General features: G+C 53.5%; 1 protein-coding gene across 1 annotated transcript in view; it reads right to left on the bottom strand.

The window, feature by feature from the left end:
• Window positions 1-4,807: 4,807 nt before the first annotated feature.
• Window positions 4,808-19,854, bottom strand: part of SEMA7A (semaphorin 7A (JohnMiltonHagen blood group)) — a 33,352-nt gene continuing 18,305 nt past the window's right edge. The window contains exons 3-15 of the mRNA XM_081136221.1: window positions 14,334-14,485; window positions 13,803-13,844; window positions 13,356-13,448; window positions 13,057-13,141; window positions 12,796-12,906; window positions 12,027-12,166; window positions 11,247-11,431; window positions 10,254-10,362; window positions 9,972-10,170; window positions 7,340-7,467; window positions 7,003-7,157; window positions 6,724-6,785; window positions 4,808-6,443 (exon numbers count right to left, since the gene is read on the bottom strand). Coding sequence (XP_080992347.1) covers window positions 6,082-6,443; window positions 6,724-6,785; window positions 7,003-7,157; window positions 7,340-7,467; window positions 9,972-10,170; window positions 10,254-10,362; window positions 11,247-11,431; window positions 12,027-12,166; window positions 12,796-12,906; window positions 13,057-13,141; window positions 13,356-13,448; window positions 13,803-13,844; window positions 14,334-14,485 — 1,823 coding nt within the window. The 3' untranslated portion in view covers window positions 4,808-6,081. The remainder of the gene's footprint in view (window positions 6,444-6,723; window positions 6,786-7,002; window positions 7,158-7,339; window positions 7,468-9,971; window positions 10,171-10,253; window positions 10,363-11,246; window positions 11,432-12,026; window positions 12,167-12,795; window positions 12,907-13,056; window positions 13,142-13,355; window positions 13,449-13,802; window positions 13,845-14,333; window positions 14,486-19,854) is intronic.

A 19,854-nucleotide genomic window follows, 5' to 3' on the forward strand; every position in this document is an offset into this window, starting at 1 on the left:
ATTTCTATGTGTAATCAATATAACCATTTATTAATAAGATAAACTCTTTTTTTCATATTACATCTTCAAAATTCAGTATGTCTTATACTTACATCACATATCAGCTCAGATGAGCTGCATTTCAAAGGTTCAGTGGCCCTTGGAGAATGCAGTTCTGAGGAAATCCCTCACCAGAGCTCAGGAGAAAGGATGATTGATTAGTGATGTCTGCTATGAGCATGGGCATGTCTGGGAGCTGGGTAAAGTTGCAGGCTGTGTGTCTGCCCCTGTGTTACAGGCCCAACCTAGGCCCTTCTGAGCCCATTCATTTTGCCCAACCTGAAAAAACTGCCAGTCTGACTTCTGGGACTTTAATCAGTTCTGGCATGGGCACCATCCTCCAGAAAGTCCCCAGCACAGTAACTGGGCAAGTGTCTCCTGGGTGTGGTACTGTTCTTTCCTTCATCCTGGGAATGTGAGTTTTGTTTTTGTTTTTCCCCCAAGGTCTCTTTTTCCCAATGTTAACCAATACCAACATAAAAGTGTTTCCTGATCCTAAATTAGCCATTCCAGCCCCATTCCACCAGCCCACATCTGCAGACCTCCTGGCCGGAAGCCTTGCTGGGATGGCCCAGCCCAGAGTCTCCTTTTGCTTTTCCAGACAATGAGGCTAAAATTGGGCTGTGCAGGCAGCCAGAAATGCCTGAGAATGGGAGAGGGAGTGAGCTTGAAGCGAGGCAGGCATGGATGAGGTATGAGAAAAACTTAATCTCAGGCCCCCATTATCCATATTAGCATTGCCATAATCACCCACCGACCCCTGCTCAAAACTCTTTAATGGCTCCCTATAACTGGCAGGATAAAGAGCTAGGGCCTTGGCTCCCAGGAGCTGAAACACATTCAATCTCACTTCCAGATACTCTTCCCTCTCTCATCTTATTCATTCATTCAACAAAAATATATTACAGGTGATACTGAAGTCAGGTTCAGCTACCTGCTGCTTCAAAAGCCAATACTTGAGACACAGGTGCTGATGTAAGGAAAGATGGCTTATTCAAGTGCCAGCAGCCTGAGAAGATGGCAGACTCCCATCCTAAAGACCATCTTCAGCCGTGGTGGATGTGGCTCAAAGCATCGGCCCATGCACCAAAGGGTCTCAGGTTCATCCCTGGTCAAGGGCACATATCCGGTCGGGGCGTGTGTGGGAGACAACCTATCAATGTCTCTATCATCTATCTATTATCTATCTATCTATCTATCATCTATCTATCTATCTATCTATCTATCTATCTATCTATCTATCTATCTATCTATCATCTATCTATATCTATCTATCTATCATCTATCTATCTATCATCATCATCTATCTATCTATTATCTATCTATTATCTATCTATTATCTATCATCTATCTATCTATCTATCTATCTATCTATCTATCTATCTAACCATCTATCTATATCTATCTTTCATCTATCTATCATCATCTATCTACCTATCATCTATCTATATCTATCTATCTTTCTATCTATCATCATCTATCTACCTATTATCTATCATCTATCTATTATCTATCTATCATCTATTATCACCTCTTTCCCCCCCTCCTTCCAGTCCACTCTCCTAAAAAAAAAAATCAATGGAAAAAATATCCCTAGGTGAGGATTAACACCAACAAAAAGACCATCTTCACATGTCAGTGCAGGCAAGGGTTTTTATTAGGAAGGACAGGGAAAGCAGAACAAAAAATCAGGGGGAGAGGGGAGTTGAAAGCTTTTCATGTGTAAGTCAGCACAGTCTATTCTGATGATTACCTCAAAACTGTTCTAGTTTTTATGGTTGACCATCAGCAAGTCTCCTAGAGCCAGAACGTCCAGTTACTGGAGTCAGCTTCCTTTGAACTCTTACACAAATATGCAGTTTATCTATGGGTTACATATTAGTTAACAATTCACCTTTTATAAAAACACTTTTAATGGAAACAATATTAAAAGAATGGAGGGGTGGGTTATACAGGCACTGTTCTCAGTGATAGAGTTGCAGCTGTGACCAAAACTGAGAAGGGCCTCTGCCTTCTTGGAGGTCACATTACTCCAGCCAAGCCCATAACACTCCAGGCCCTCACACACACACGAATGCTGTTCCCTCTTCTATTCTTCAGAGAATTCTCCACCAAAATTTTCCCTGATTCCCCCCATGGGTTGGGTACCCTTCCACCTAGGATCATCACACAGATGATCACCATCCAGCCCCACATCTGCCTCCCCTACCAGCCTGTGAGGGTCTTGAGGGAAGGGGCTGTGCTTTCCCTCACCAGTACCCCAGGGCCTGATTCTAGATAACTGGCCACAAAGCTCCATCTCCCACCCTCAGCTCAGAACTGAGCAGGAAAGGCATTAGGGGGGTTTGTCCAGGACTCCTTTGAAGAATTCAAGGTCATTCTGGAACCTCTGCTTGGGATCATCCTATCCTGGCATCCCAGGGGAAAGCCTCACAGGAGCAATGGTACAGAGTACTTCCAGCAAAGGTAGGTGGAGGACTGAGGGGGACAGCATGGAGAAGACAGGGGGTGCACAGGGCTGTGAGTGCTGGGTCAGAACATCAGGTCTGCATATGGAAGGAGCTGTTAAAGGGTTTCAACAGCAGGGAGAGAGAAGGCAGTGGCCTTCCCCCAAGGGAGATAGGTTGGCAAGATTTGGACCTACTCAAAGTAAGCCTTAGTGGCCCTTTAATTTATGAACTGAGGGAGACATAAAGTAGTTTCCCATTCCCTGCTGGCTTTCCCAGGAGAGCTGAGCTTTGGTTTTTCAGTCTTGCTCCCCGTTTTGCACCCCACTTCTCCCCTGGGGTGGGGGAGGATGCACAAGACAGAGGGCAGAAGGCTGGGCCTGTGCCCTGGCCCCAGAACCCAAGAAGCCAATATTGGTGCCATATTGTGTGGATCTCCATGCCCCCAGTCCCAGCCTAATGGCCAGGCACCCACCGCTGCCCCACATCCACTGCGCTGCTTGTGTGTCAGGGGAAAGCCAGAGAGAGGGAGGTTTGTGCTTGGCCATTCACATGGATTTACAGGACTCATTTCATGCCTCCATGCACACGGCTTCCCACCCACCTGCCAGCCTGGCCTCTCCTGGTGCCTCTGTACAGACAAAGGAATGTGTTCTTTCCTTTGAGTTCCTTGCCCTACGCCCATGGGGCACCAAGAGCATCCCTGCAGGAAACAGGGGGCCTATTGAAGTCCAGAGAAGGCAGAGACCTCACAGGAGGTCACCCAGCAATCCAGGCGGGCCCATACTTTCTTTACTAGCTGCTCCTGGAACCCACTTCCTCTGTCCTTTCCCTTTGAGGAGCTTGCTTGGGGGGAGTGGGGAGGGCCTGGGAAGCCCCTGTGCTTCTTCTGCAGCTTGGCTATGAGCTGGGTAAACAGATAGATGGGCCTAAGATATAGATTCTGAGCTCCTTCCAAGACAATGTAAATTGGTCTTATAACCCAGAACAGTGTGTCAGAAGGTGCCCCCCAGAAGCCCTGGTCCAGTCCCTACCTCTTACATGAGGAGAATGAGGCTTAGGAAAGGCAAGGGCTGCCCAGGATCATAAAAGGTGATGGCAGCCCAGGATCTCTGCCCCCAGCCCAGTGCTCATCCAGGTCCCCCAAACTCTTGGACTGGCCCAAGCATCTGCTGCCACCTTGGTCACCCTAGAAAGGCTGGGTGTGAGAGAGCAGAGAACCAGGCAGAATCTTCAATGTGGGGCTAGCCCAGGAGATCTCAGGGCAGACTGAAGGGGAGTGCCGTGGGTGGGGGTGATTCCAGCCCTGTGGGGTCTGCCAGAGCCTCCCAGAAGCTGGACTCAGACTCAGAGAGGGAGCTGTCCCAAGTTCCATTGCCACATCCCCCCTCCAGCAGTTATTGCTCTGGAAAACTTCCCAGCAAACCCCAAAAGGCATGGGTCCCAGCCAAAAGGGGCAGGTGAGAAGGGAATGAAGGGGAGAGGAGAGAAAATGGAGGGAGGCTCCTGGAGGACATCCAGATTCCTCTCTGAATCCCCCACTAACCCTACCCTTCATCCCTGGACCCACCCACTCATACCCCTGGACAGCCTCTAACTCTCCTCACTTCCCACCCCAGCTTCAGGGGCCCCTTTTCACACATCCTTCTAGGTTGTAAAATGTATTTGCTTTATCTTTTAGGGAATTCAAGAGCTTCTATGTTACAAATCCCACCACAGCCCTGTCATTGCCCTGGGGTTGAAAGGTCGAGCCCCAGGCTAGCACACAAACCCTGCCCACTATCCCTCTGTCCCCTCTGCATGCAGACCAACACCTACCCTGCCTCGTGGGCCAAGCCTGGAGTAAGCACTTCACTCCATTTAGGCACCCCTTCCAGCTGCCTTCTAGCCCCCTATACACACCCTTCTATCATCGCAGTTTTATCCCACCAGCTCTTAGCTGATTAGCTTACTCCCTAGAATGGGCACCTAGAAGGCAGGGAGACCTGAGGCTATTTCTAGCATGGCCAGACAAGAAGGGGGAACTATGGGGGGTGGAGACTGGGAAAGGGGAAAGGTGAGAGGAGGTGGGATGCAGGAGCTGTCTGGGCTCTAGGGTCGATGGCTTAGCAGGCAGTGCACTGCTCAGGAGCACTGGGTTAGAATCCTGTTCCTGCCTCACTAGCTAGAAACCCTGCTGAGGGTGTCCTCCCCTTCAAGCCTCTGAGAGGGCCAGTGACCAGGGGTGGGGGTGATGCTCACACAGACAGGAAGTGGAGTCACAAACAAGAGCCCTCACCCCATGACCAGAATGGCTTTGAAGGGAAGGATCAGGCACAGGTAAATAAATAACTTGTTTATTAGTAATATGTTACATCATTAAAGTGCATTGAAAAAAGATGCAGGGGCCAAAGCTGGAAGGTCACCAGCCCCAGGCCCTGCCCTGGGCTGGCCAGACACACCAGAGAAGGCCCAGCTCTCCACAGAAATCCATGGACAGGGTTGGGGCCGACCCACCCACCTGCAGAGCTTGGCCCAGACTGTCCCCACAGGAATTCACAGTTTAGCCTTAGTTATAGCATGTCCTGAGCTGAAGGTGGGAGGCTAGGGCATGGAAGCACAGCCCCTGGGGAAGGGGATTGAGGGGAGGGGAGGGGGCCCCCACCTCCCACTCCCCAATGCCAAGGGCAGAGTCCTGGAACCTCCCCTTGAGGACCAACTCCTATATGAATGTGTGAATCTAGGTCTCAGATTTTCCTTCATTTTTCCCTGTCTCCCTCACCCCACCCCCTCCCATAACCAACAGGGGGGCTTGGACAATGTCCCCCTCAGCCTGGGCTCCCAGGGCAGAGCCAGCTCATGCCACCTCCTTGAACCCATGCCACCATGTCCCTGGACTCTTATCCCATGCCCAAGAGCCTCAGACTGGGAACCCCCACAACCTATCCCTTCCCAGCCCCTCCCTTCCCCACCCCACCCCCAGCATGTAGTTTTGGTATTTTCATACAGATGCAGTCGGAAGTAGCAGTACATGAAATAAGCCTAACATAAAAATAGAGCTCTTTCCGTCCTTCCGTCCGGAAAGCAAACATCCTTCAATAAACATGCAAGGAGGCTGCCTTAGTGGGACCCAGGGCTGGTGAGGGGCCACAGAGGGCAGCCCTGGGCCTGCAAAAACACCAACCACCCCCTGCAATGGCAGGAGAGAGGATGAGGGGGCAATCTGAGTATAGAGCATTCGAAGGTCCAGAAACGGGATCCCAGCTCCCCTTTCCCAACCTCTCTGGCCAATGGGCTCTTGGACCAGGAGCATCACTGAATTTGGTCAAGTTTGAGGAAGTTTTTCAAAAATAGTCTCCAGAAGATAAAGTCTTGGGCCACCAAAGCCCCAGCTTCATAGTCGGTGCCTTCATTCTCTGGCCCCCATCGCCCCCACCCCACCCAGGCCCAGCAGCTGCCTGTGGCTGGCCATCTCCAGGCCTGGCGTCCCCTGTTGAGCTATGCAGTCCCCCTGGAAGCAGTGGCGAGCAAGGAGCTCCCAGCCAGGGTGTCTCTGGGTGTGACTTCTAGTGCCCTGGGCTGCAGAAGCCTACAACATGCCCAGCCCCAGAAGGCCCTAATGAACCAGCAGACCAAGAGTGAGTGTTGGCAGGACCCCTAGCCAGAGGGAGGCCAAAAGGGCATGGGAACAGCCCAGGAGGTGCTGGGCCTTGGCCTCATCCTCAGACAGCAGCTGCCAATGTTGTGCCTCCTGGAGGTAGGAGCCCTCCTGGGCCTCGCAGTAGTAGTGTCCATAGTGGCCATCCGTGAGGTTCTCGATGAACAGGATACAGTTGGGACTCTGGTGGCCAGGCTCACAGCTCTGCTCCACCTTCTTCCCGTGACGCCATGAGTAGGTGGCATGGCGGGACTCCATGGGGCAGCTCAGGTAGTAGCGAGAGTTCCGGGCTAAGGAGACCTTCTGCAGCGGGGCTTCATCTGGTGGGGACGGGTAGGCAGCTATGAGAAGGGGCTGAGAGCTCTCAGGGCAGCCTGCGTCCTCCCCCAGGCCTCCAAGGCCAAGGTTTCTAAATGAACACAAGGATCCGAGCACCCAGTCTTCTTATTCTCCCCGGCCTCCCTCACCCCATCCCTCTTACAACCACCCCCACACCTAGGGAGCCCCCAGGAATAGACCATGTTTCCCTCAGAGAGAGCAGTCGGGGCATGGTGTACTACCCTCATTTTACTGGGGCCCTGACAGGGCTAAATCAGGTACCTGGCTTTGGGTTGGGGCACTCTTTGTGTGGCTCAGCTGGATTAATAGACTGCAGTACCGACCTGGAGTTGGGAGGAGAGAGGCTAAGCAGACAGAAGGCCACACACCTGGCCCTTCCCTGTCCTCATCCCTAACCCAGTATCTGCCACAGTGTCTACCAAGAGGAGGGTCTGGCCAGAATGGCCCAGCACCTAGCACTGATGCCTCCTGCAGCCCATTTACCCCACCCACATCCTGTATCCACTTTCTCCCAGGGACAAGGGATCACAGCCAACATACCTTTGGGAGCTGTAGATGGAGACACAGTGACCCTGGCCCCAGCCACAGTATGGGTCTCGAGCCATGAGGCAGCCGTGGCAGCCCCCACCATAGATGTCACACAGGTCCAGGGGCACCTGGCTCACCTCCCATTGGGAGCTCACATACAGTTTCCGCTGGAATGAGAGACCACGTCAGGCTAGGACTTTCACCCCCAACACTGAGTTCTAAACTCCCAGCTGGCCTACAGCCCAAAAGTTCTGAAAAGGACATGTGAATTACATGCAAAAGAGCTCTGTTCTCAGCTGGCCATAACTGGGTAGCCTCACAGGGCAGGGCTAGGGGTGGGGAGGCTCACCCGGTCAGGGTCCAGTAACATGGCCTGGATGGCTGCTGCGCGGCGGAAGGGCTGGATCTCCATGATGTTGAAGATGAGGCTGTGTTCCCACTCTTCGGACTTCACCACCTTGTGGATGGTGCCCCTGTCTGTGGGTAGTGGGCAGAGGGTCAGCAGGCAGGCATCCCACCTCAGAGACAGGCAACCCCCCTCTAGCAGGACCAACCAGGAAAGACATGGGTGGGAAAGGCTGGGATATCATGGCTCAGGTAAGGGTCACAAGACTAGGTAAGGTGAGTCTGAGAGATGTGAGAGTCAGAGGGCAGCCCAGGAAGTCTCCAAGGCCAGCCCAGAGACCCATGAAGCCCAGGGGAAGCTGTAGCATGAAGAACAGAAGCAGCAGTCCTGCATATCCAATTACTGTGCTGAATCTGCATTACTTCTTTCCCCAACATCCCTGGTCCTGGGTATTATCTCCCCCCACTTTCAAGATAAGGCAATGAGACTCAGAAAGACTAAGCAGCTTGTTCAAGGTCACACAGCTGGTGATTATAATCCAGAGGTGTCAGAACCCTACTCCTCAGCTTCTTCCATAACTCCCCTGCCTCCTGACTCTTCAGGAATATGTTTTCTTTAAATAAATTTTTTGGTTTGGATTATTTCAAATTTATATAAAAAATGCAAATATAGCACAGAGATTTTCATATAACATTCATATAACATTCACCCAATTTCCCCTAATGCTACCGTCTTACATAACTGTGGCACATTTGTCACAACTGAGCAACACAGTATTATTAACTCAACTACAGACTTTACTGGGATTTCATGTTTTTTTCTACTAGTGTCCTTTATCTGTTCCAGGATCCAATCCAGAACTCCACATTGCATTTAGTGTTAGAGAATTTTTAAATTTTTATAAAATCTTACATCTGAAAAGAACCTTATATTCTACATAGGGATTCCCAAGGTCACATACAAAGCTGCCTGCCTCCAAGGCCAGTGCTCTATCCAGTCATACCTGTCTGGCTCTAATGGGCATGCTGACCCCCAGGTCCTCCCAATCCCACATCACCCGCTGTCCTAGTTTCCAGAATAGCCTACCTCTCTCTCCCTCCCTCTCTCCCTCCCTCTCTCCCTCCCTCCCTCCCTCCCTCCCAATTCCCTAGGGCATTGCTTGCCCCAAAAAACCAGTCAGATGATGAGATGGTCACTTGCCTAGGACATTTCCTTTAGTTCTATAACCCCTCTCGCAGGCTCTGGGATGTGGCCCAATGCATCTTTGGCCTGACAAGCTCCCAGCCCAGTCACTGCCCTTTACCTCCTTCCACAGTAGCCCAGTGAGAGCCTCCCATTCTTTAAAGAGGGCTCAGAAAGCTCTGTTTCTTATCTGGTCCCAATTCTTCCTGCTGCAGGCTCCCAAATGGCATCTCTCAGGGAGAACTGAGACAACTACTCTCGTCATTCAAGTGTGCTCACCTCCCAGGTCTGTAGGAAGGGAGCACATGTTTCCCTTGGCTCAGGGCCTAGCCTTCTGTCTTGGCTCCTGCTCCCAGTACCCCATTGTGTGACCTCTCCTCTGTTGCAAACCAGTGCCCTGTCATCCCCTGGCTAACTGTAATGGCTAGACCAGCCACTGCTGGAACACAGAAAGGACAAGGGCCCATGGGTAGAGCCAAGATGAATGGAGGAGCAAAGAGGTACGATCTCAGGACCCAGAAACCCGGTCCTCCTCCTTAGGAATTGACAAGGCCACTGTGACCCTGAGAAGACCCAAGGTGAATCAACACCAGGAAGTCACATGTGAGGAGGGGTGGGTGCCTGAGGCCTAGACTGTGTGGCCCCAGAGGTGCTAGCACCTGGGGGGAGACACTGCATTTTATAATGGCACGACTGCCCACTAGGTCTCAAGGAAAACCTGTGGCCTGCCTACACTGATCTCCATGTTCACTCCCAGGAGTCCCCTTTGCTCACAGCTGGGACCAGGAAGCTGCCATAAGCACAGCTCAGGGCTGGTTCTTCTATGGCCAGTGGATTCTCAGGATGCAGGGGCATCTCCCAGGGCATTCCACCCAGCTTCAGAGGTCAGCCAGACCCTGCTCCCCCTGGAAGAGGAGATGCCTCTGCAGTTCTCTGCAAGACTGCAAAGCCTCTGCTATCTGGAAGTCCTTCCTCATGTCTCACTAAATTTTTTGCATCCCACATCAAATGTTTCCTCACCCACATAATCCCAAAGACAGGCAGAGGGTTCAATTTCCTCATTCTGTCTAGCAGAGGCCCACAGGATACCCAGTGACCAGATCTTTCCTCCTGGCTTTCCACATCTCTTCCTCCTATCCGCATGAGTCAGACATTAGGAACAAAGTGGCACCTGGCTTTGCTCAGACTAGTCACATTTCTGCCTCTGAATCCTGAAACCTGCTCTTCTCCCACCCTAGGATGCCTTCCCCTCTTCCCTCTGCCCCCATCTCCTCTGGGAAGCCCTCCAGTCCTGATTCTTCCACAGCCACACATACTAACTCCTGACATCTCTTAGTCACTCAATTCTTCCTTCCAGGTATAAAGATCCAACCATATGTTAATTACACTATTACTTATAACTTTCATATCTATTTTCACAAGGCAGACTGGCGGTCACAGGGTAGTCCCTCACCTGTAGTTAGGTAAAGCACGTGAAAAGTCTCTCCATGGCTGGCGTGCATGCGGTGGACAACTATTTTCTGGTAGTGGTACTTAGAGTGAAAGAGTGGCGTCTTCAGAGGCCCAATGGGCTCCACTCTCTGTGCCACCTCAGGGTGACTGTCGGCCACCTGGAAGGTCTCTGTGGGTATTGGCTTCCGGTCTGGAAGGCACTGGGCAAGAAGAGGAGGTCCAGGTCATTGAGTGGCTGGGAAGTGGGGTAGGGGCCTGGGTCATGGTGGATGTCACTGCTCACCTTGCCAGGCCGAGGGGTGGGAAGGCCTGTGTGGTAGCCCTTGAGTGAGGAAGTGCGGAAGACCTTGTCAATGTCACCAAGGGAATATACACAGACAGCTGAGTAGTTCCTGGGGGGACAGAGACCACCTCAGTGGGGGGGCCCAGTACTCACCCACCTCCATTCACCCAGGCTAGCCCAGCGCCATACAAGGCACAACCACAGCCTTTTAACCAAGCTCTCCAGCCTGTAAGCTCCATGAAGACCAGGACTATCCTGGAGGTAGAGCCTGTGCCTAAGAGTTGTCAAACACCACTGAAGGCAGGAGGGAGGAAGGAAGTTTGACCTGCTGCAATCTAAAACCATAACCTGTCATGGGATCGCAGGGTTCAGAGGCCAGCCCCAGGGCAGAAGGATCCCCTATGTGTATCCTTGTTGGGCAATTCTCCCACCTCCCTGGGCACAGCTGCAGGATGCTGATGCCTAAGGAGGCCAGACTCCATCCCCTCCCCAGCCCAGCTGGGTCCACCCACTTGGGAACCACAGTGCAGGGTCTTGGCTTCCCTACTCTGTCCCCTCCAACCCTCCCACATCCAACACCTTTGCCTGCCTTGTTTTCAATCAATGAGAGTGATTAAGAGGTGTGAATTATCAGATGCAGGCAGTACCTGAATGGGTGTGATAGCACCCAGCACTCCATGAGGCCTCAGCAGCCTTTTCCTAGGGGCCAGCACCCACCCTGAGCACACAGCTGGTGGACACACAGGCACTGCCATGAGTGTGTGTACAGTACATGCGTGCACACCAGTGTGTATGACTCAGAAACATACCAGCACAAACATCTCCCCAAGCACTAACTGTGTCTCACTCCAGCCCCAGCAACAGCCCTGTCCCTTGAGCCTAGAGTCCCTGCTCATGCCACATCAACCATCCCTTCAGCAAGGCCCAAGCCCTCCAATCCCTACTGGACACGTAACTAATGACAGTCTCAGGTCCAGGACAAGGGTAACTCACCAGGGGTTGGAGAAAACGCCATAGACCCTAGTGTCCCTCCACTGGCCATTAGGGTCCGGAAGTAGGAAGACGTCCTGTAGCCTGTTGAAGTTCTTGTTGGTGGTGGGATCACTGCACACCAGCATGGCTTTCAAGAAGGTGTTCCACTTGGAGACTGACAGCGAACTCTCACCACCCTGGTCCCCCTGAAAGGGTGTAGGGGAAAGGAGGCCCCTCAGGACTTGCTAGGCACCTGCTGCCAGGAATGTCAGCACCCAGGCTTCAGAGGAAGGTAGGCTCTGAAAGGGGCAGAGATCTGCCAGGGCACTAGGCAGAGGTGCCCCACGACTTAAGCCAGGTTCCTGGGTCAGGCTCCAGCCAGAGGCCTGACTGACCAAGGCCAGCAGTGGGGACCTACAGAGTGAGGGTGCTGAGTCTGTCCCCACAGAGCAGATGGACTCAGACACACATTTGCTCATTCTCACACATACAGTCACATATCCCAGCACTTTCATGTGAAACATGAAACACACACATGTAAACACACTTTCATACTCACACACACTCATACACACTCTCAGACAACTACACACACTTGCACACTGTCGCACATGCACATGAGCTCAACCATCTTTACCCACTCACAGATGCATGGACACTCTTGTGCATACACGTTATTCCCACAATCCCACACACAGAGACTCACTCACACATTTCACACACTCCTTCAGACAAACAGGCATGCACATTTGCACACACGTGCTCACACACACACTCTTGCCCACTCAGCCTCCCACTCACCCTGCACAGCTGTGCCACACGGGATACATTGAGAGGGGCCTCAGGATTCTTGTCAGGGTTGTCCTCCCGGAAGAAGTAGTAGATTTTGTCATCATAGGCCTGGTCTTGGTGCACAATAGTGGCCTTAATGAACTGTGGATCTATCAGGGACACATGTGAATTGGTGTCAGAGGGGAGCCCACTCAGGGGACCCATTCCGACTGTGCATACCCCTCAAGTCTGCACAAGCAAACCTGGAGCAAATCAGACCTGGAATAAAACTAAGAACATCAGGCCCAACACCCCAAGGGGCCTGAGACTCTGCACCCCCATCCCACATGTTTTGCTCTCCCCCTACAAAGATGTCATCAGCCCAGGAACAATGACTTCATGCCTAGGGACTAGGAAGTTCCCCAGGCCTTTATGTCACTTCTGCCTAATTGGCAGAGACCTAATGAGGAGGCAAGGGGTGTTGCCCCCACATGAGCTCAGCAGAGGGACATACTAGGACTACACCAGGGACCCCACTCTGGGTCTGGGGCTTCCTCTATTTTGTTACCAGAGTGTGGAGAGCCCATCCTGCCTGTGTACCTTTGCCTCTGCTGTTCCTCTGCTCCCTGCCAACGTCCTCGGCTCTGGCTGCTCAGACCTGTCCCAAGCTCCCATTTTCCTGACTCACCTGTGGCCCCAGCAGCCCTTGGGGAGCCCTCCCAGGGAACATGAGGATCCCATCTGCCACCCTGGGCATTAATACCCTGGTCCACCCCAGCCCCGCGGGAGCCTGACTCACTCTGCATGACGGTGTCACTGGTGTACAGTTCAATCTCACCCTGGATGCGGCGGAACCGAGGGATCTTCCCATTGTATTCCTGCTTCCGGATTGTAGAGTATACCTCATCCCCTGGGCACAGTGGAAGGGGCATGGGTAAGGGCAAAGAGCTCCTGGAAGTCCCTCCCTGGGGCCTGGGCCACCAGACACTGAGCTGATCACCCTCCCCCAGCCTAGGGCAGCAGCCCTCTGGGGACCCTTGTGCTCCAGCCACAGCCCTACCGTCAAACAGAACCAGGGAGTTCTCATCCGGGCTGAAGGGGGCATAACCTCTCCTCTCACCAAGTGACTCCACAGTGCCATTCACCTGGGGGAGACCAATGGGGTCAGACAGCCACGTAATCCCATGACTACTGCTTCCCATGGGTGCCAGCTTCCCAGACAGGGTCCCCATCCTCCCAAGCATTCTATACAAGGTGAGACCAGCCTCGGAGTCCCCTGACCTCCTTCCCACCTTGGGAGGCAGAAGCCCACTCAAGCAAGGGTGATCTGACCAGGCATATGGGTAGGGGTCTTCTCACCAGGCTCCAGCAGCTGGGGTGCCGGGCATTGGTGCCGCAGGCCAGCAACGCCCCACCCTGTCTCTCCAGAAGTGTTATGTAGTTCTCACAGTCCTGCCCAGAAGAAGGGGAAGAAGAGAGGTTGGTCGGAGGCCCTGGCAGGCCTCAAACCAGAACCCTTAGTCTTGGGAAAGACAGTATCAAAAGGCTGAGCATGGAGGCAGCTTCCAAGGAGAGCCTAAAAGGGTGCAGGTGATTCCAACCCCTCCAAGAACAAAGGAAGAACACAGGGACCTCAGAGAAGAACTGTCTCCCACTCAGACTGGGGACCTTAAGGCAGAGCTGCCTCTTTCCTCCGACTGGGGCTCCCAAGGCAGGGCCATGCCTTCTTCCTCAGTCTCCCAGGGACTTCCCATCCCTTTTCCAAGGGGCCCAGCCTCCCCTCTACACTCCCTCTCCTCCACTCACCTGCTTGCCCAGGCAGGATCCCTTCGTGGAGCCAATGTTCACCTGGGAGGAGGGGGCACAGGTAGCATTAGTCCACCCTGTCAGGAGTCAGATGCCCTGCAAGTGCTGTCCATATGCCCCCAGGACAAGCTCGTTTTATATCATAGGTGAGCAACTAGGGCTCTGAGAGGGCGAGTGATTCACCAAGATCACACAGGGTGCTTGGCCTGATACCCAGAGGGTATTAGCCCAGGGGTCAGGTGCTAGCCCAGAGATCTCAGAAGCCAGGCGCCATGGGGTTCTGGAGCTCAGCTTCCAGCCCAGGCCTACCCCATCAGTGTAGCCCACCTGGCCAGGTGGGTAAGCTCCAGGCTTTTCTCCTACCTTCACGGAGCCTCCCCCAGGGACCATTTATGGGATATAATGGGAGGCGGACCAGTTTAGGAAGAGATGCCAGCTCCCTCTCCCAAATTCCCTGAGGCCCCTTACCAAGGCGAGAAGGGAGATAAAGGGAGAAATGGGGGAAAGGTGCATTGAGGGCCCCAGGCTCACCGTGTGCACAGAGGCATTCTTGCCCTCGGGGAAGTTCAAGAGGTAGACCTTGCCACGTCCACCGACCCATACAGAATCGCTGCCTGGCTCATGGAAAAGCACGGTGTGCGGCTCTACCGAGTCAAAATCCACCCGGTCCTTCCCTGTGTGGCCTGAGGAGGAATTAGCAGAAACTTGAAGCAGGGCTGTGGGCAGGGAGATCCTGTCCTTCCTCTCAGGCACACTGGCACCCTCCTGGCAACTAGAGCTTAGGTCTGGGCTGGGGCAGTGCCAGGACTCAGAGCCACGAGTGGGAGAAGTGAGGGGTACCCTGGTGGGGTCTAGCAAACAGCTGTCCTCACCCCAAAGCCATGGCCCCTACCCTACAATATGTGACCTCAGGGTAGGAGCAGGATTTAGGGACCCCTAGGAATAACAATCTCCCCCCCCCCCCACACACACTTGGCTATTCCTAAGAGGCTGGGCTCAGGCAAGAGGGACCAGGACCTCCAGGCTATTTGAGGCTCTCTGCAGCCCAGAACAGAGCAAGCAGCCATCTCTGTCCCCTGCAGGTAGCAGTGCTCTAAGCATCCCACTTAGAGACCAGGTTCCCAGGAATCACTTTGTTCAGTACCCCATCCCCTCCTTTGGGAAGCCCTCTCCAATTCCTCCTGGCCCACCTCAGCCCCTCAGTGAGTAGGTCAGCTTAGATCAGAGCTGGAAAGGAATCTAAATATCCATTCCCTCCCATTTCACAGAGGGAAATTCAGAGGCCCAGAGAGGATGCAGCACAAGGGTATAAAGTCAGGAGCAGGCCCTGAACAAGAGCCCAAGCTCCTGCCCGCAGCTGGACTCTGGCCTGGCCCACTCTGGCCTGGTTTCATGGAGGTGCCAGCTAGCCCCAGGAGTAAAGGTCCATCCTCCCTTGCCAGCAACTCTGGGACAGGGGGTCCTTCACAGAGCACAGCCTGGGCCTTTATTTTTATTTTAAAAAAATAAAATAAAATAAAATAAATAAAATAAATATATACACACACACACACACACACACACACATATATATATTTTAATATATCTTTATTGATTTCAGAAAGAGGAAAGGAGAGGGAGAGAGAGAGATAGAAACATCAATGACAAGAGTCATTGACCGGCTGCCTCCTACACGCCCCCGACTGGGGATCGAGCCTGAAACCCGAGCATGTGCCCTGACCGGGAATCGAACCCCAATCGTCTGGATCCTAGGTCTATGCTCAACCTCTGAGCCAAGCCTGGCCGGGCTATTTTTTAAAATATATTTTTATTGATTTCAGAGAGAGGGAGAGAGAAACATCAATGATGAGAGTCACTGATGGGATGCCTCCTGCTGGGGATCGAGCCTGCAACCTGGGCATGCGCCCTGACCGGGAGTCGAACAGTGATCTCCTGGATCATAGGTCAATGCTCAACCTCTGAGCCACGCCAGCTGGGCACAGCCTGGGCCTTTAAACAAAAGGGCTGACCCAAGCAATTTTGCCCAAAAAGGAAACTGTCTGCAGACACTGCCTCCGGGGAGATGTCTCATCTCCGGTGACATTGCTGAGGTTGTCGTGGTTGCAGAACTAAAATTCCAGGGATAGGACAGCTCACATCCTCCCACCTCTGACTAGCCTAAGGCCTCACCCAGGAACTCATCCTGACCACTGTTTATTGAGCTACAGCAAACTCAGGGGCAGCCAGCTTAGCAGTGACACCCAAGGAGGACACACTCCAGCCCAGACATAAAAGAACTGCCATTTCCAAAATCTGCCCCAAACCCCTCTTGCTGCCATTTGCGCCACTCCTACTGGCTCCGCGTTCAACTGGGCAAGGAGCGCAACACATGGTGTGTGCAACCCACACCTTCACTCCCTTTCCTTAAGATACATCCCTATATGGCCAAGTCACTTCACCTCAGCCGTTGCCTGGCTCACTGCAGAGGTAGAAACTGAGGGCTCCTTGGGGACATGCCAGCCCAAGGTTACACTAGGAGGCTGGACAGACTGGCTAGTCCATTACTGAGTATTGGTTCTCAGGAGCTTTTAGGGAAATGCCAGCACTGTGGGCCACAGAGGACTGCTAAGTTCACTGCCTCTGGTTCACCTGGCTTTCCTTGGGCACTCCACACAACCCAAGCAGACTCCCTGCATCCAGAGGCTCACTCCCCATCAGTCCCAGCTATGCAGGGCCTCCTTTCCAACTGGGGTAAAATTAGAGTGCTAGGGTCAACAGCTGGAAGAAACAAGGCCTTCCTCACGCAGCTCCCACAGCTCCCCTTTCACCTGCAGCCTGAGCAGCAGCCACCATCCCACAGCCCAAAGCCCAGCCTGGGATCCAGATAGTCAGTAGCCCCAGCTTCCCTCCCACACTCCCAGCCAGCCAGGGGCCAGGAAAAGCTATGAGTCTGCATCTGGTAATGTTAGGCTGGGAAAGAAGCTCTGAACCCCACCCCCAGAGGCTAAAGGGGAGGATCCCCAACCCTCAGGCCACGCTGGCCATCTCTACCAGTCACCTAAACCTGCACCAGCAACCAGGCCACAACCAAGGCACAGCTGGGGGCCCTGGAAAGAAGCACCAGAGGGGGCCCTGATGGAGCCTTTGTCTGGGAGTCAAAGTCCTTGCCCTTCGAAGTCTTATGGAAGAGGCAGCAGCCTGGCCCCGGGGAGCAAGGTCTGAGAGGAAACTGGCCCTACTCTGGAATTCAGTTGAGGGGTGAGTCAGCCACATCAAAGTAAGCTTCCACAATGCTCACGGAAAACTGTCTAGGTGCAGCTCCCAGGGCTGCTCACAAAGAATTTCTGAGGACAGAGGGCGGGTAAGGGCTGCTGCAGCTCAGTGTGGGGGGACTGCAGCATCAGGGCCAGGACAGTCCTGCACAGAACTGCAAGCCTGAGCCCTGTTCCCCACAAATCCTGGCTGCAGCCCCTGCAGTACGGGGGAGGCAGGGACTGCTGGCCCCATTTTGCAGAAGAACAAACAGGAACCCAGGAGCATTGCCTCCCTTGACCCCCAGGCTCCCGCCCCTCACTGCTCTGCGCCTGGTGATATGTATGGAGGGGATGGCACCAGTCTGGCCCCAGGACCTGAATTTGGCCCATTCTCCACCCTAGCCCCAGCCCTGCTCCTGCACAGCCCAAAGCCCTCAAAGAGCCTGATTGTGCCGGGGAAGTGTCTGAGCTGCAACAGCCCGATGAATACATGAAAGGAAGCTTTGTTCAGGTTGGCAGGAGCGGGGCCTGGGGACTCAGGGGCAGGAGGGCTGCCTGGAAGTAAAGGCAGCACCAAGCCTTTGGGGCCAGGATCCGTGGCCCTATGGCACCAACAAGGGCCAAGGAGGGGTCGGCCTTCAAGACTCTGCCCATGCAGAGCAAGGCCAAGGGCTGCCCCTAAAAAGACCCAGTCAAGGGATCAATTGTCACATCCCTAACGTGTCTTTTTGCTTCCTTATGAATTCAAAGAGATGGGGAAGGCAGATTAAAGCTAGAGGGGTCAGGAACAGGCAGAAAGAGAATTTCAGGCAGGGGAAACAGCCAAGCAAAGTGGAGAAGCTGGCTGTATGGTGGGTACAGAGAACTGAACAGAGAAGATCAGGAAGGTAGGCTAAGGACCTGGGTGATGGAGCAGGGGAGGTGTTGCGGCTGCCCATCAGTCTCCAGGCTTCCCTTTCTCCCTAAGAACAGGGCCAGTGTCCTGAAAGCCAGCCTTCCTCTAGCCTAGCCCCCCCTAGTACCCTCCACCTCTTCTGCCTGCCCAGACCCCTCTGCTTCTCATCTGGATATCTAAAAGGAGCTCTGTCTGGCACCGTGTCTCCCCCCTCACTCTCTAGCCTGATGCATTAGTGGCTGACTAAGTGGTAGCTAAAAGCTCCCAGAATAACCAGTAGCTCAGGCAGGGGAGGGGGCTAGGGAAACACAGGATGGGCATGGCCCCAGATGCGGCTTGGTACAAGGCCCCTCCCCCACCCCATGTGATTCCAATCCTTACTCCTTCTGGACCAAGGAAGAGCACACTCAGGCTGCCCTGTACCCAGCAGGATTCCATGGCCCTCTCTAAGTCCCCACCCACCTCACAGTCAGGACTGGCAAGGCCCAGGCCCAGCCCAAACCAGGACTAGGGTCAAGAAGATGGCTAGGTGTGGGACGCAGTCTCCCTCAGTCACAGCCCCCCAAGTGGGGTTGTCCCTAAAGTTCTGATCCTGTTGGAACCAATGAGAGCTGACTCTTCTCATGCTCCTCACCCTCCCACCACTGTCCCAGCAGCCAGTTGGCCGGGTAAGTCTGGACTTCTGTAGGGTGGGTTCTCCTAAAGCAGCCCTGCGGGTGGAACACCATTCCTTCTCTCATACTCTCTGGGTCCTGTCACCACGCGGTCCACGCTGTCCCCATATCTTCATTGCTTGTGAAAGAGGGTAGCCCAAGGGGAGGGTGAAGTAGGAGCTGGAATGGGGAGGGGGTGGTGTTGTCCCTAAAAGGAGCAACAAGGGACAGGCCCCGAGGTCTGGTCTAAGCAGGGAGTCTTTAAACCTGACCCACTGACCCAACAGGTCTTGAATGCTAAGAACCCCTTTGAAAGTGGGTATTGAGGTTGGCTCTGAGAATGGCAGGAATTTAGATACTCAGCAGAAGCCGAGCCAACCTCCAGCTGGGAACCCAGCCACATCTGGCAGGAACTGCACCCCACCCTCACCCACCTCTCACTCTTGCCTCCCCCACAGCTGGCAGAGAGAAGAGGGAAGGCCCATGTGGAGCCTATGAATTAGCCTACAGCCTCTCTACCCTTTGGAACCCACACCTCACAGGTCAAGGTGGAAGGGAGGAGATCTGAACAGTCATTGAGCTGAGGGGCATAAAGGCAAGAGAGGCTCTGTCGTTGGCCCAAGGAACACAGCAAGAGAGGCAGGGACAGGCCACAGCCCAGGGTTTCTGGTACCCAGCACTGAGACCACACCTGGACTTTCTTGAGAGCCTCTGGATTTGTGAAAAGCTGTATATCTTCTCTCCACTTCCCTGTGTCATCTCCTACTCTCCACCCTCTCCCTCGCCACCAGGCGATAAGGCACTAACCTGATAACTGACAGGAATCACCCACAGACCTACCTTCAGGTGGCGTCCTGATCTCCAGGTGCTTTTAGCAACCAAAGCCTTAAATTCCAAGAAGTGACTAAAGGTGGAACGAAGTGCTGTGTTAGAGCAGTGGGGGGAATCCTTTCCACTGGGATGAATGGAGGCAAAGGAACAAATGTTTCATCAATTTTATCTCTCCTGCTATGGCAAGAGATGAGGGTGTGAGAGGCTACTCCTCATACCCAGAAGCCCAGTTTCCAGGATGGCACCGGCTCATGCTAAGGAGGGGCTATAGTTGTTGCTGGGGTGCTGGTGACATTCGACATTTGGCAGGTTCTAGACTGCTGCCTGGCAGAGGCAGAGCCATGCACTAGACAGGTGGCAGGCCCTTGATATGGTACTTAGCTCATGAGAAATGAGAGGTCTGCCTCTCTTTATCAGCCTGGGAACAGGGAGCTGTGTGC

The sequence above is a fragment of the Miniopterus schreibersii genome (assembly GCF_964146895.1).
Source record: "Miniopterus schreibersii genome assembly, chromosome: 1".
Taxonomy (NCBI): Eukaryota; Metazoa; Chordata; class Mammalia; order Chiroptera; family Miniopteridae; genus Miniopterus; species Miniopterus schreibersii.